We start from the raw sequence: 14,005 nt of genomic DNA, 5'->3' as shown, positions 1-14,005 counted from the left end.
TTGCATTTCTTGCCTACGTTTCAAATTTACAAACTCTTGTATCCTTTTTACCGTTATATGTTTGAGTTATTTATCAACTTTTTTTATTAAAATCCAAAATAGTTTTTAAGTTACCGACCCTCGTTTTAATTACCTATAAAATTTTATTTATTTATTTATAATTTATCAAACTTTGTTATTTTTACCAATTTTAATTTACTTTCCTTACAAGTGCCTAAATTAATCAATAATTATAGGACTTCACTAACTTTTATTTGCATAATACCTGCTTATCTCCCAATAGGTTATCAAATAAAATTAGTTTACTTACTCTCTTTTAAGTTTCATACTGGCGATTCTTTTCTTGTTTCTTGTTTAATACTGATCAGCTATTATTTGTCTTCCTTATCAACTCGTTAAATTTACTGGCTCTTTTTAGAAATTACCAATCTTAATAAGAGTTAATATCAACTTTTGTCCGATTAAGTTACCAACTAGTTTAGCGTTACTAATTCTTTTTTGAGTTAGTTACCGATATTTTTTAGGTTTTTTTTTTTAAATTAACAACTTCTCTTATTTCTGAAAAATGATACTTTTCTTATCATTAACAAAATTTTATTTACTTCTTTTACAAATGCCTAATCAAATTTGCGAACGATCATATAAATGTTACCGACCTCTACGAGAGCGTGAAAAATTTGGATTAGTGATGGGTTACTTTTATTAGAGAAGAAAGCCAAAACTTGCATCAACATGAAAACTGAGCTAGGCCTGAGGAAAGAATATCCAAGGAAACCTAAAAATATGTGTTCACCCATTTAGTTTAGGGTAGGAACAAGGACACTACAAGTGCCAAAAGTTGTGTACGGCGCTCATTTTGATGCAAAAGTTTTCGCCGGATCACTTAAGTGCCAAATCGAAGAAAAAACGATCACTCAAGTACCAACGGCAAGAAATTCCGGCCAAAATTAATACGTGGCTTTTATAAAAAAAAAGTGAGGTGGCATATTTTTTAAAACACAATCTACGTGAACGTGAAAAACGATGTCATTTTTTCGTTCGACATGGCTCCAATAAACGAAACGACGTTGCATATAGCGTCTGGCCAAAATGACGTCCCAGAAAGTGGATGAAAATGAGGGTGTCGCTTCCTGTTACCGCATACGAACAAACTACTAACCGTCGCTTGCTCGTTCGCCCGCCATCTCTAGGTCGTCGCCCGCCCACCGTCACTCGCTCACCGTCACTCGCTCACCGTCACTCGCCTGCCGTCACTTACCTGCCATCTCTGTAACTCTCACTCACTCATATTTGTCATCTTCTCTCCTTGAGGCTCCGACGGCAAAATTAGGGCAACGAGGGCAAAATTAGGGATTTAGTGTTTGCTTTGTTGGAACAAATGTGAGCCTCTGCAGAGGCTCTTACCCTCCATTTGCAAGATTGAGCTGGTAATTTTGGGGGCAAACCAAAATAAGTGCTCAAATTGGCCGGTTAGGGTTTTCAAATTGGAGTTCTCTTTCAATTTGAGGATTTAGGGTGTTCTTATCGAGGCGAAATCTGCCGAACGACGTCGTTTTTATTGTTGACATGCTGACTGGACCTCTAGCAACCCACGTCGGCTTCAGAAATTAATAAATAAATAAATAAGGCCACGTCGGATTTTCGATCAATCATATGGGAGTTAACACTTAAGTGATCGTTTTTCAAAAAATTTAGCACTTAAGTGATTCAAAAGAAACTTTTGGCACCAAATTGAGCATCATATACAACTGTTGGCACTTGTAGTGTCTTTCTCCCGTTTAGGGTATAGAGCGTACAATATAAATAATTAAAATCGTTTAAAATATTTCAATATGAGCCCAAGTTAAACTTAGATCTGTTTCATAATTTTATGCAATTTAAAATATTTATTATTTTGAAAAGAAAGTAAAATGTAAAATTAGAAAGTACAGTTCGTTAGCACTTCCAAACAAGCTAGACTTACAAGAGAAGAGAATATTTAATGTTTTTTAGGGCTCGAGTTCATGACCGTTATTTAAAACTGTGTTAATCTCACTCCAATTACTTCGTAAATTTCACTTTCCTGATTTAGACTCTAGGGTGATCATTGATGGATAGATGTGAATCCTCACCAAAACAGGAAACAAGCAACTTAAAAGGAGACGAAACTTGAGATTGCGTCAAATCTAATTTCCTAATTGGAATCGTACAAGGTTTTAGTTCAACACAAGTGTAAAATATTTCTATAAATATACACTATATGAATTCACTCTTCAAGCATTGATCAAGTTTCGAGTAGTTTCTTCTTCTTATTCAATCACTTCAATCATTATTAGTATACTTCCTTTGCTTTTGCCTCGAGCAATCGAAGACCGAAAGATTCGAGAAACACGATTTTCTCGCGATCAAAATTGAGTCGCTTCACCATTGTCTGCGAACTATGGAGATCGAATCCTTCCATGTTCTTCCTAATGATGTGGTGGTGGAGATTCTTGCTTCTGTCGCCGCCAACTCCATGGACGATTTCTTCAACGTGAAAATAAGGTATCAGTTAATCTTCCCCTTCAACAAAATACTCTCTAACATGCGATTGATTGATTAAAGAAATAATGATTGTAGAGAATTTAATTTTCTAGCAAAAAAATTGTAGAGAATTTAATAATCTGGGGCTCGCTAGGTTTCTTTTAATAATATGGGGCAAATGTTTTACTTTTTCCTATTTTACTCATCTCTGAATCATACATGAGAGAGAAATTCTAATACAGTAATACATAGCGCTTTTGTAGTTGTATGTTGTGATGTTATTCATCCAATCAAGCGTTCTTGCTAGATAGATGACTTTATCTAATAAAGATTTTTAAACTCGATGTTGGCCATACAAACTTGATTATATGGTTTCAAAGTTACTGGGAATCCGACGTTAGAAGATATAATATAGTGTCAACTGTGGAGTACAAAGAACCATTGCAATTGTTATACTAGCATTAGAATTTATGATAATATGCTCATATATTAACTGTACAAATGAAATTTGTTGTTCCTATGATATCGTTGCAAATGACGTCAAATCATTACTAGCGCCATAAACTAATCTTCTATTTTGCCGTAAACAATTCCTTTCCCCGGTAGCATGCCTGATTCATATTACGACCTAGATAATTAGATCTTGTTCTTGTCATTTTTTCTCCCCGGCAGTTGCAAAATTCTTAATGAATTAGCCAAAGAAGACTACGTATACCGACAAATATCACTCGACAAGATTTCAAAGATATTGTGGTGGCATCCCCAAGAAGCCAACGCCTTCATTCAGAGGTGCATCAAATGTGATAATTTGGAAGCCTTGTACACGCAAGGATTGGTACGTGTTTAATTACATGATTTATCTCTCTAATTTATTCTCTATAATTTCATTCAAAGCTAGAAATTAACCATTTGTGATTTGTGAATGTTGTAGTATGAGTATATAAGTTTCGTGAAGGTGGAGCTAGGAATGGAGCTACTAAAGAGGGCTGCGCAGATCGGGCATCTTGAAGCTTCCTATGTCGTTGGGCTCCTCCTCATCGGCAAAGGCGGCGAGTTTAAGGAGGAGGGAGTTCGATTGCTAAGAAAAGTCTATGCGAGCGGGCGAGTGGTGGAATGCCGCAAGAAGTACCTTGACGCCGTGCGTAACATGTGGTGGAACAACGCGACGATCTTCAAAGGAGAGCCTCCTCACTACGACTGCCGAATGCAGAACGAGCACTGCGAGAGGAGAGGATGGGTGCGCGACATCGACCATTACGACAACACGGAATGCGAACAATGCATCTGCCGAGCGGAGACAGAGATCATCTACAAGTATTGCAAACGCCCGTGATCACGAGAGGTTTTCTTTTGCCAAACGCAACCTAGTTTCACAAGATGAGAGAGAAGCCAAATTGAAGCGTGGAATCATCGAAAATTTTGGAGACATGTCGAGGAAGGTCCTCTGTTCCCAAGATGAAAATCACTCATTTCGTTGCCATTTGGATCAAGAACAGAAGTTTTGTCTGTGCCACCACTATAAATTAAGGAAGAAATTGTGCACGCACATGAAGAAATTTCTTGGAGAGATTTCAGACGACGCCACTGGGTCTTCACATAATTGTGACTCTCCAAAGTTTTAAATAATAAAAAAGAAGGATCTTTCTTAAATTTTTCATCGATTATTATCTTATACCGTCTCCTCTAGCCTCAATAACCACTGCCACCCTTCCGTTTCAAAAGTCTGAAGTTTGTCTTCCAATTTGCACGTTCTGGTTTCTTTGATTTTTATAATTTTGCATTGAAGTTTGATTTCCGTGCGTGATATGAAGTTCCTTTTCGAATTTCAAGATGGAAAGTATAGGATTTTTACTTTATTATAGCTCACACTCACAGCCTGTCACTAGTCCCTAGCAATTTGAGTTGGTAACGCAAAATTTAATAGTAACTTGAGATCTATATTTTCTAAAAAGAGTTTGTAGGGATAGCAAGTAACACAAATAGAAGTTGATAACTCAATCAAAAATCTGATAAATGCTTCAAACATTAGTAAGTAACTTAAACGAGATTTGGTAAACCCAAACCGGTGGGTAATCTAATGGGAGAAAAATTGATAATTCACACGAATAAAGTTCAGTAAATTTACATAAATGTTCGTGAATTTAAGTTGTTTGTAAGAGAGGCAAATAAAAGTGTTGCTAAATGATAACAAAAGTTGATGAATTAGAAAAGTACCAAACAAACTTTGATAAATAACTCAAATGAGAGTTAACAATCCAAAATTAATCGGTAATTTAATAAAAAAAATAGGTAAGTCACTCAAATGAAAATCGATAGAGTTGGTAAGTTTAAGCATCGTAAGTCAACGATATCGTATCAAGAAATTTGCAAGCCTCCACTTGGTGCAAAACGACAGAACTAGCAAAGACGTTCAAAATTAGCAGATAACGATGTTTTCTTGCGCCACGTTCCTTTGCATTGACCTCTGTAATCCTAATTCTCAAACCAATAGAAAAGAACTTACGAAGTGTAATTACATCGTATCAAGAACCGCTCCCCAGGTGACGCATTCTTGTCAGCGTGTGTGTACGAAACGTACGAATACTAATGCACGATTCTTGAATTTGACCAGTTCATCCTTTCAGAAATTTCTATTTCTCTCGAGCACAGATAGTCAACGTTCAGAAACACGTCTCGAAAGAAGATTTGAAGTCAGACGCGGCCGATATGGCCTACAAATACCAACACATAGGCACAAACCCTAATCAAATTCCAACGTCCTCGACGACAGTATCAAATCAATCGATCCACCAAAAACAATGAAGTTCGCGAGAGCAATTCTAGTGGCCGTTCTTGTGCTTTTGCTGCTACGATTCGAACCCAATGAAGCCTGCAGATCGCTCCACCAAAGAGATGAATATCAAAATCATGACCCCCATCGCTTGTTCAACGTATTGCAAAAGGGCCCGGTCCGTCCTCCTGGGAACGGGTGCGGCTACACCCCAAGCAGAGGAGGGGCGCCTTGCACGCAGACCAGGAACTTCGCGGGCCACGCCGCGGTGGCTCCTCCGGCCGGTCATGCCAGTGACAAAGAGATGGTTTGATCCGGCGTGGCCATGGATAGGAAGAAGTGAAACGAGCATTATTAATCCACAAGGACTTCAAGTTGCAACACTGACGATTTTTACATTGGAAATCTTCCCTCATTCTTTCATTCCTCTCTGCTTCTCCATCCTTTAACGGATGAAATTGCATATGTTTTTTTCCTGTGGGTGTGAAAAGTGAAATTTACGCTTGTGAAACAATAAAGGGAAAAATATTGCACACCCTATTGAAATTTTGACGCAACGATTAAATGTAAAGAGATATATTAACATTATACAATTTTCACTAGTGCTTCATCATCAGCTGTCCTATTCTCTCTCCCGATCCAAGAAGATGCATTTTGGTTGATGAGCGCGAACCACGATCTGGGAGCAGTCAAATGTACACCTCGTGCTAGATCCATACAATATTTAATCATCACATTTTGATAGCCTCATCATCAACAATTTTATCACGTTAGAGCTGATTTTGCATTATTTAAGCCCCAATTATTCGAGGGACAAAGGTTTCACTATGGCGGGCGACGTAAGCACGGCAATTAGGACGTGGCTGTCATTAACTTTCTCTTTATCACCCAAAGGTCATCCTACATGCCAAGGAACTTTTTGTGTTCCAGTAATTAAATGTTAAACCACGCATTCATCTAATAGTTTAAATTCTTAGAACAATTGGCGATGGTCCCCACTAAATCTCACATGATATCATAGCAAAAGTTCCTGAGTTCAAATTTTTCTAGGCTCCATCTGCCTCTCCGGTTAAATATATTCACGCTTACTATTAGGCAAAAAAGACCAAACTATGCACAGCTCTAAATATAAGTGTTGCTAAACGATAACAAAAGTTGATAAATTAAAAAAGTACCTAATAAATTTTGATAAACAACTCAAATGAGAATTGGCAACCCAAAATTAGTTAGTTACTTTATTAGCAAAAGTAGGTAAGTCACTCAAATAAAGATTGGTAGAGTGAGTAAATTTAAGCGTCGATAAGAAAGACAACTAAAATTTAGTAAAAAAATCATATTGATATTGATTATTTGTAAGCTGTAAAAAAAAGAGTAAATAAAATTCATGAAAGTGTCCTAAGTTACCAAGAAGCTCTCGAAAACTCGGATTACCGGTACCTTTTGCTCCCAACCATTCTTTATCACTTACAATCTCTTAAAGAAATTCACCGGCTCGAAAAAATTATCCATCGGCCGCATCGTCCCTACGAACGACATGGAATGACCAATTCTCCTAGCACGGGCCTTCACTGGTTGCAAAACAACGACAGAACAAGCAAAGACGTTCAAAATTAGCAGATAAAGGTGTTTTCTTGCGCCACGTTCCATGACATCGACCTCTGCAATCCTAATTCCCAAACCAACAGACAGGAACCTACGAAACGTAATTACATCGTATCAAGAACCGCTCCCCAGGTGACGCATTCTTGTCAGCGTGTGTGCACGAATCATACGAATACTAACGCACAATTCTTGCGTTTGACCCGTTCATCCTTTCATATTCTCTCGTGCACAGATAGTCAACGTTCAAAAACACGTCTCGAAAGAAGATTTGAAGTCAGACTCGGCCTATATGGTCTACAAATACCAACACATAGGCACAAACCCTAATCAAATTCCAACGTTCTCGACGGCAACATCAAATCAATCGATCCCCCAAAAACAATGAAGTTCGTGAGGGCACTTCTAGTGGCCGTTCTTGTGCTTTTGTTGCTACGATTCGAACCCAATGAAGCCTGCAGATCGCTCCACCAAAGAGATGAATATCAAAATCATGACCCCCATCGCTTGTTCAACATATTGCAAAAGGGCCCGGTCTGTCCTCCCGGGAACGGGTGTGGCTACACCCCAAGCAGAGGAGGGGCGCCTTGCGCGCAGACCAGGAACTTCGCGGGCCACGCTGCAGTGGCTCCTCCGGCCGGTCATGCCAGTGACAAAGAGATGGTTTGATCCGGCGTGGCCGCAGATAGGAAGAAGTGAACGAGCATAATTAATCCACAAGGACTTCAAGTTGCAACACTGACGATTTTTTCATTGTAAATCTTCCCTCGTTCTTTCATTTCTCTCTGCTTCTCCATCGTTTAACGGATGAAATTGCATATTTTCCTTTCCCGTGGGTGTGAAAAGTGAAATTTACGCCTGTGAAACAATAAAGGGAAAAATATTGTACAACCTATTGAAATTTTGACGCAACGATTAAATGTAAAGAGATATAGTAACATTATATAATTTTCACTAGTGCTTCATCATCAGCTGTCCTATTTTCTCTCCCGATCCAAGAAGATGCGTTTTGGTTGATGAGCGCGAACCACAATCTTGGAGAAGTCAAATGTACACCATTGTGATCAGTCCGTACAATGTTTAATCATCACATTTTGATAGCCTCATCATCAACAATTTATCACGTTAGAGCTGGTTTGCATTCTTTAAGCCCCAATTATTCGAGGGACAAAGGTTTCGCTATGGCGGGCGACGTAAGCACGCAATTAGGACGTGGCTGTCATTAACTTTCTCTTTATCACCCAAAGGTCATCCTACATGCCAAGGAACTTCTTGTGTTCCAATAATTAAACGTTAAATTACGCTTTCATCTAACAGCTTAAACTTTTAGAATAGTTGGCGATGATCCCTACCAAATCTCACATGATATCAGAGTAAGATGTCATGAGTTCAAATCTTTCTAAGCCTTATTTTTCTCCCCAATTAAATATATCTATGCTTAGAATTAGGCAAAAAAGATCAGACTACGCACGGCAACTATGGAGCTAGATCTTGCAATGTCGATAAAGTCGCCAAGGTGTGGTGCTGGCGGTGCAATTTTTGCTGACAATGTTCAAGCGACTGTGTTAACCTTGCTGCAACAAAACCCCTATTGTTGATCAATCATTATATGGATCTTATTTTGTGTTTTCTAGTCGTCTTCTACTCTCAGTACGATTCTGCTGTTTCATTAAATTATACGGATCATTTTTCTTTACTAGTAGATTTTCGAAGGAGTTGGTAAGCATTAAAAAGGACTGGTAGTAAAAATTATTGTCGGTCACTAGTTTTTTCGGTAACCTCTATTTGTTTATTTTCCACAGCCTCAAACTTACATAATGTTATATGAACTTACCAATCTTTATTTATGTGACTTGCTATTTTTTAGATGGGAAAATTATTCAAAATGTCCTAAACCTGTTATATAGTAGCCAATTCAGTTCTAAACCTTTCAATTGTGCCAATTTAGTCCTAAAATTTTTAACGGTTAGTTAATTTAATCCTAAACCTTTTGACAATTTGTCAATCTAGTCATTTTGGCCAATTATCCAAATAATAGATTTAGGACTAAATTAACATAATCGAAAGGTTTATAACTAAATTGGAAAATCATCAAAAGGTTTAGAACTAATTAGCATAATTGACAGGTTTAGGACTAAATTGGCCACCCTACAATAGGTTTAAGACTTTTTGGACAATTATCCCCATTTTAGTTACTCACAAAAATTTGTTCAATTATTTTTAATATAAGGATAAATGTACTAGAAATCCTAAAATTTATCACAAAAGTACAATTGAGTACTAAAATTTTCAAAATCAAGTCTTAAAACTTGTAACGAAAGTGCAATTGGATCCTTAAACTTTCAAAAAGTGTAATCAAGTTTTAAAACTTGTCACGTTGGTGTAATCAAGTCATCCATTAACTCTAAATAACTTGACAAATAAAATGCTAACAAGTTTTAGGACTTGATTGTACTTTTTGAAAGTTTTAAGACTCAATTACACTTTCGTGACAAATTTTGAGACTTCTAATGCACCTATCCCTTTAATTTAACGACATTTGTTATTTTTATAAACTTGTATTTATCTCCGCATCCACCGCCCGCTTCCTTTTGCACGCAATCGATGCTCCAATTGTACGTGAAAGGCACCGATGCTGCTACTATGATACGGAACGCAAGCCCACGACATGATCCAAATATTACCTCTTGCAAGCCAACGCTAACTTTATTCTATTATTGTCGTTGGCCATAGCAAGTCACTGCTAATCGGGTTACCAAAAGAAGATAAAAGGAAATAGAGAGAAGAAACAGAGCACTGCTAATTTCATGCACCAGCAGCCGCAGTCCCCATAGTAATGACTGCTCCAAATTTGGTTTGCAGAAGATCAGAACAATGACTGTTGGCACACAAACGCCGCTTCACATATCACGACACGTGAATCACAACATGTGGCCCAAGCATATCGAGTATGGAAGAAATGACGCAAATGCAAATCAATGCTTACTTTGTGCATCAAACTTGACAATCCGAAGGTAACTAGCGAACATTGTGAAGAATAGAAGGAAAGAAAAAGCTAACAAGCTGACAATGACCGAGTCCAGAGGTTCAAACACTACAATTGAAGTCGTCCTTTATTCTTCCGCACCAACATACTGTAGGCACATTAGCAGGACACTCTGTCACATCTCGACCTTAACAAGCTTGTCCAACAATTTATATATGAATACAAACAGTTACATGTCAAGAAATGCATCTAAATTTACTAGTCAACAACCTACATCACTCAAATATCTCACAAACGAATCCAGGGCAGGTGGCGAGATTCACCTCACGCATGGATTTAAGAAGTTGAGATTACTTTGAAAGAGCAGCCACAAGCTTCTCTTTCAGTTGCTCGGCGCCGCCAACTTGAGTCCTGATGGAGAATGTATGCATCACTTCGTTACCATCCTTCATGGAGACATCACATTCTGAAGCAACCTGATGATTTCTCAAAGTTTTTATGACTTCGGAAGCTGGATGAGCATCCAAGGGACAACTCACTGTCACAACTGCATCCTCATGTCTCATCTGAACATCAAAATCGGGCACTAGCTGCGGTTTATGCTTATTGTTAACCATATCCTGCTCAGTTTCAAGGACCTTGATTTTCATCTGGAGATCATTGATATATGTAATGGCATCACCGAGGAGCGATGCCTTGTCCATCTTGGAGATGTTGGGAACGACAGCTCTCAATGCATAAAACCGCTGATTAAGCTTCTCTCGCCTCTGGCGTTCTGCCTCCACATGATTGAGCGGCTCTTCTCTCCCATTAGCAGGCTTCCTTCCTCTTTTCCGTGGCTTTCGGTCATCAGCATGGTGAGATGACTCATCCTTGTGTTGCTCCAAGCCAGAAATTCTTGTCTGAGGACTGAAACCCCCAATGACAATTTGGTTTGGATGCGAAAACAGTTTTCCCTCATTGTCACTAGGATATCCATTTGATGTACCCCCATGAAATTGATTCGAATCAACCCTCTGTGCGTCAAACGTTTCTGAAGTGAACATGGAATCATCTTCCACCTTGGGGGAGAAGTTGATGGTCACTGATTGAGATTTTACACCGCCTAAAGTCAGTTCCTGCCCAAAAATTTTCGGAAGCACCTTCGTTTTGTTAGAAGCAGGACCTCCCAACAATGTCCTCACCATCTCTACAATATTTTGTTCTTCTGGAATTGCTTTGACAGAACCAAGCTCCACAACACCATTCTTCCAAGGCACAAATGCCACCGTCTTAAAGCTAGCTGACTTTGCAAGGAATGACCTCGATTGATAATGATCCAAACAAGTCGGTGCATCCGAAGCCCAAATTACTCTATTGGACTTCAAAGATCCCATAGGACCATACGCAGAATCAGACTGAAAAGAAAAGTACATTGAGGACAGATAAAGCATCTCTACATCTGAGACTCCATCTAACCTTGAAGCAAAATTATCATCCGCAGACCCACCAAAACTGCTATGAAGCTTCTGCAACACCAACTTGTTCAGTTCCTCCTTTTTCTCAACTCTATCTGATTTGACATTTTGGTGGGAGCTTCCATCTTCAGCTGCGCCAACCTTTGGGTCACGGCAATGTCCGTCGCCCCAAATTAAGGCGATTCCGCCAGTTCGTAAGCTTGCGGCGCGCCAGAAAACAGCATAATTCCAATTAGACCCCTCTACAAGCTGAGCTAGCCCCTGTTGCACACCCAAATCACCAGGCAACGTAACATCAGACGCAGCATTTCCAGAAGATATCAAAAGCTCGCACGCCTCGCTACCCACCACGGACTCAACCACCACCTTGTCATCTTCGTTAGCCCAAAACTTCTCACCCATTTTCTGCTTCCACATCTATCAATAAACGAAAACCCTAACCCCTCCAAGTAGAACAGACGATCGACTAATCGAAACCTCTAGCGAAACACCATCCGACAAATCGCGAAGCCCCAAGGCATCTCGAACAGCATCGACAAAAGCTAAGACTTGAAGAGCCCCAAATCTACCGACTCAGCGGAAGCATCTCGCAGTTACTGGGTGAAGATCCACACGCCATTAGAATACCATGTAACACAAATCTAGCAGGAATACCTCGAAGCCTCAATTTCTAATCCAATTCTAAGGACACCCGAAAACCCAGATCTTCAAAGAATCCACAGAGATCGACGAGATCTCGAATCACGAGCATAGCAAGAGAGGACGACCCAGTACAGCAAAAACCAGGCTCACACGCAGCAACCCGTTAGACCCATCGAAGCAGCCACACCCAGAAGAGCAGCAATAAAGCTTAGTCCTACTCCGACAAAGAAAAGCAGAGAACAAGTTCCAGACTTCTAATCGAGAAAAGGAGTCGAAACCATCCCTCAGTGTAGCGACACCGAGTGTACCTGCCGAGCTCGGAGGTGGCTCCGCCGTTGATCTTCGAGGCGCTCGGATGCCCACCCGAACGGACTACACGGGAGTCAAAAGAGAGATTCTTGAATTCGTGCTCCTGGGCCACGATCAAATTTCAAGATCGAACTGCGACACGTTTCGAAGTCCGACCACCCTTTTGTACCCGCCCCCCGAAACTTTCCCAATCCTTAAACCAGGGGCTCCTCTCCTGTTCCTGTTCCCTGGCGCAGGCCTAGTTGTGATGTCGTTTGTTTTTTCTCGATATAAGCGTTTCCCGCAACGCGATGATAAAGTCCCACGACGCACGCGAATCACGTGCTCATCGAACGGCGGGCCCCGGTAACGGACGTCGAGCGCGCGATTGACATTCGCCGTCCGACGAGCGAGACCCATGTTTCGAATTGGTTTTGGCAATCGAAATCGTTCGACGACAGCTCTGGCATCCCGAAGGCTAAGGCTTCTCGGGCCGAATCTCGGCCTTTCTGAAGCCAGTGGCTCAAAGCAGCTATGACCCACATGGTTGCGTCGCAAGAGACTTCTAAAACCGAACGTCGCTCGCCTCAAAATTGGACATGTTTGTATTGCATTGTGTTTCATGACCAGCAGCAGCACCGTCGACGCAAGAAGGTGCAAGAGGTTTTATGGAAATGACAACATGTGTTGGCTTCGACCCAGCCCGTTAGAATCCGAGGTTTGGGCCTTTATATGATGGATTTGTTTCTCTCTTTTTCTTTTTTTTTCTTTTTTCGTTTAAGTAATCTAATCTTTCTTGCAATAAAATATCCGGGCTCGATTTTGATTTTTGTTATGCAAGATGAAATATAAGTACAGGGATTAGTTTTAGTTTCTACTAGTAAAAAACCTGCGCTTTCATTTTATGAATTCTTCGTTCATATTTTTATCGTAACGATAAGAATCGTCAGAACCAGTCTATTGTTGTTCTATCAGAAAAACAAACCTTTTTTTCGTACAGCTAGAGTTTTGAAAAAATTAGTAAGTGTCGAAAGCTCCTTGGTAGAAAGAGTTACGGATCAACAAATTTCCTTTATATTTTAATGACAACTTCTATAAAGTTAATACTTCGTTTTGAGAGTTTATAAATTATAATTTTTTCTTTTTTTTGTACTAATGCCTCAATTTATCAACTCTTATATGAGTGAACCAATTTTTATTTGAATAACTTACCGACTGCTTATCAGTGAAATGTAATTTTTTGTCTATATTAGCAAGATGAGTAGATATATATATTAGGTATAGTCTCTCTCTTAGATTTTTTTAAAGAAACTTATCTAATACGTGGAACGTCGCTAAAAAAATTGGAAACACCGCTTATCTATATCGATATTCTATACTCTCTCTCTCTCCCCTCTGCTCTGCTCACGTCCCTCGCCACAGAGCCACCACCGAATGCTGTCCCCGTGTCTCTCTCTCTGGTGGCTCCTAGAGTTGGGGCTCGACTTCCGACGAGCTTGGTGGCCGACGATCCCCACAAGGTCACCACCACGGCAACCTCAATCCGAGAGTCGAGGCCGCGGACGCCGGTGGCGTCGACCTCAATTTGGGAGTCGGTGTCTTACGAGAGGAGGGCAATTTTGAATCTCTTCGCTCATAGGATTTGTGTACGAGGATGCCGAATGATGTTTTTGGAAAGAGAAGGGGGGGGGGGGGGGGAAATTGGTATCGAAGTGGAAACTGAGGACGATATTTTGGTATTTTATGGTTTGTTTGGGTCTT

General features: G+C 40.0%; 2 protein-coding genes across 2 annotated transcripts; one reads left to right on the top strand and one right to left on the bottom strand.

Moving 5' to 3' along the window:
- Positions 1-2,419: 2,419 nt before the first annotated feature.
- Positions 2,420-3,835, top strand: LOC115673600 (F-box protein At1g67340-like). The gene is made up of 3 exons (XM_030595813.2): positions 2,420-2,523; positions 3,175-3,337; positions 3,434-3,835. The coding sequence occupies exons 1-3, from the start codon at positions 2,420-2,422 to the stop codon at positions 3,833-3,835; spliced, it is 669 nt and encodes a 222-aa protein (XP_030451673.2).
- A 6,122-nt stretch (positions 3,836-9,957) lies between these two features.
- LOC115673486 (transcription factor bHLH3) lies at positions 9,958-12,391 on the bottom strand. Its single transcript, XM_056314594.1, has 2 exons — positions 12,265-12,391; positions 9,958-12,170 (listed from the first exon to the last, which is right to left on the bottom strand). The coding sequence occupies exon 2, from the start codon at positions 11,729-11,731 to the stop codon at positions 10,208-10,210; it is 1,524 nt and encodes a 507-aa protein (XP_056170569.1). The 5' UTR covers positions 11,732-12,170; positions 12,265-12,391; the 3' UTR covers positions 9,958-10,207.
- Positions 12,392-14,005: the final 1,614 nt, after the last annotated feature.

Source organism: Syzygium oleosum, unplaced genomic scaffold (assembly GCF_021117445.2).
Source record: "Syzygium oleosum isolate NSW1041296 unplaced genomic scaffold, Sole_v2.1 Sole_v2.09, whole genome shotgun sequence".
NCBI lineage: Eukaryota > Viridiplantae > Streptophyta > Magnoliopsida > Myrtales > Myrtaceae > Syzygium > Syzygium oleosum.
Note: the sequence above shows the minus strand (reverse complement) of the source record. Positions and strands in the feature narration are given on the sequence as shown.

Coding starts and splice junctions, on each gene's coding strand:
- LOC115673600 (XM_030595813.2), top strand. CDS start 2,420: ATGGAGATCGAATCCTTCCATGTTCTTCCTAATGATGTGGTGGTGGAG. Junction 2,524..3,174: donor TTCTTCAACGTGAAAATAAG/GTATCAGTTAAT, acceptor TCTCCCCGGCAG/TTGCAAAATTCTTAATGAAT. Junction 3,338..3,433: donor CCTTGTACACGCAAGGATTG/GTACGTGTTTAA, acceptor TGAATGTTGTAG/TATGAGTATATAAGTTTCGT.
- LOC115673486 (XM_056314594.1), bottom strand. CDS start 11,731: ATGTGGAAGCAGAAAATGGGTGAGAAGTTTTGGGCTAACGAAGATGAC.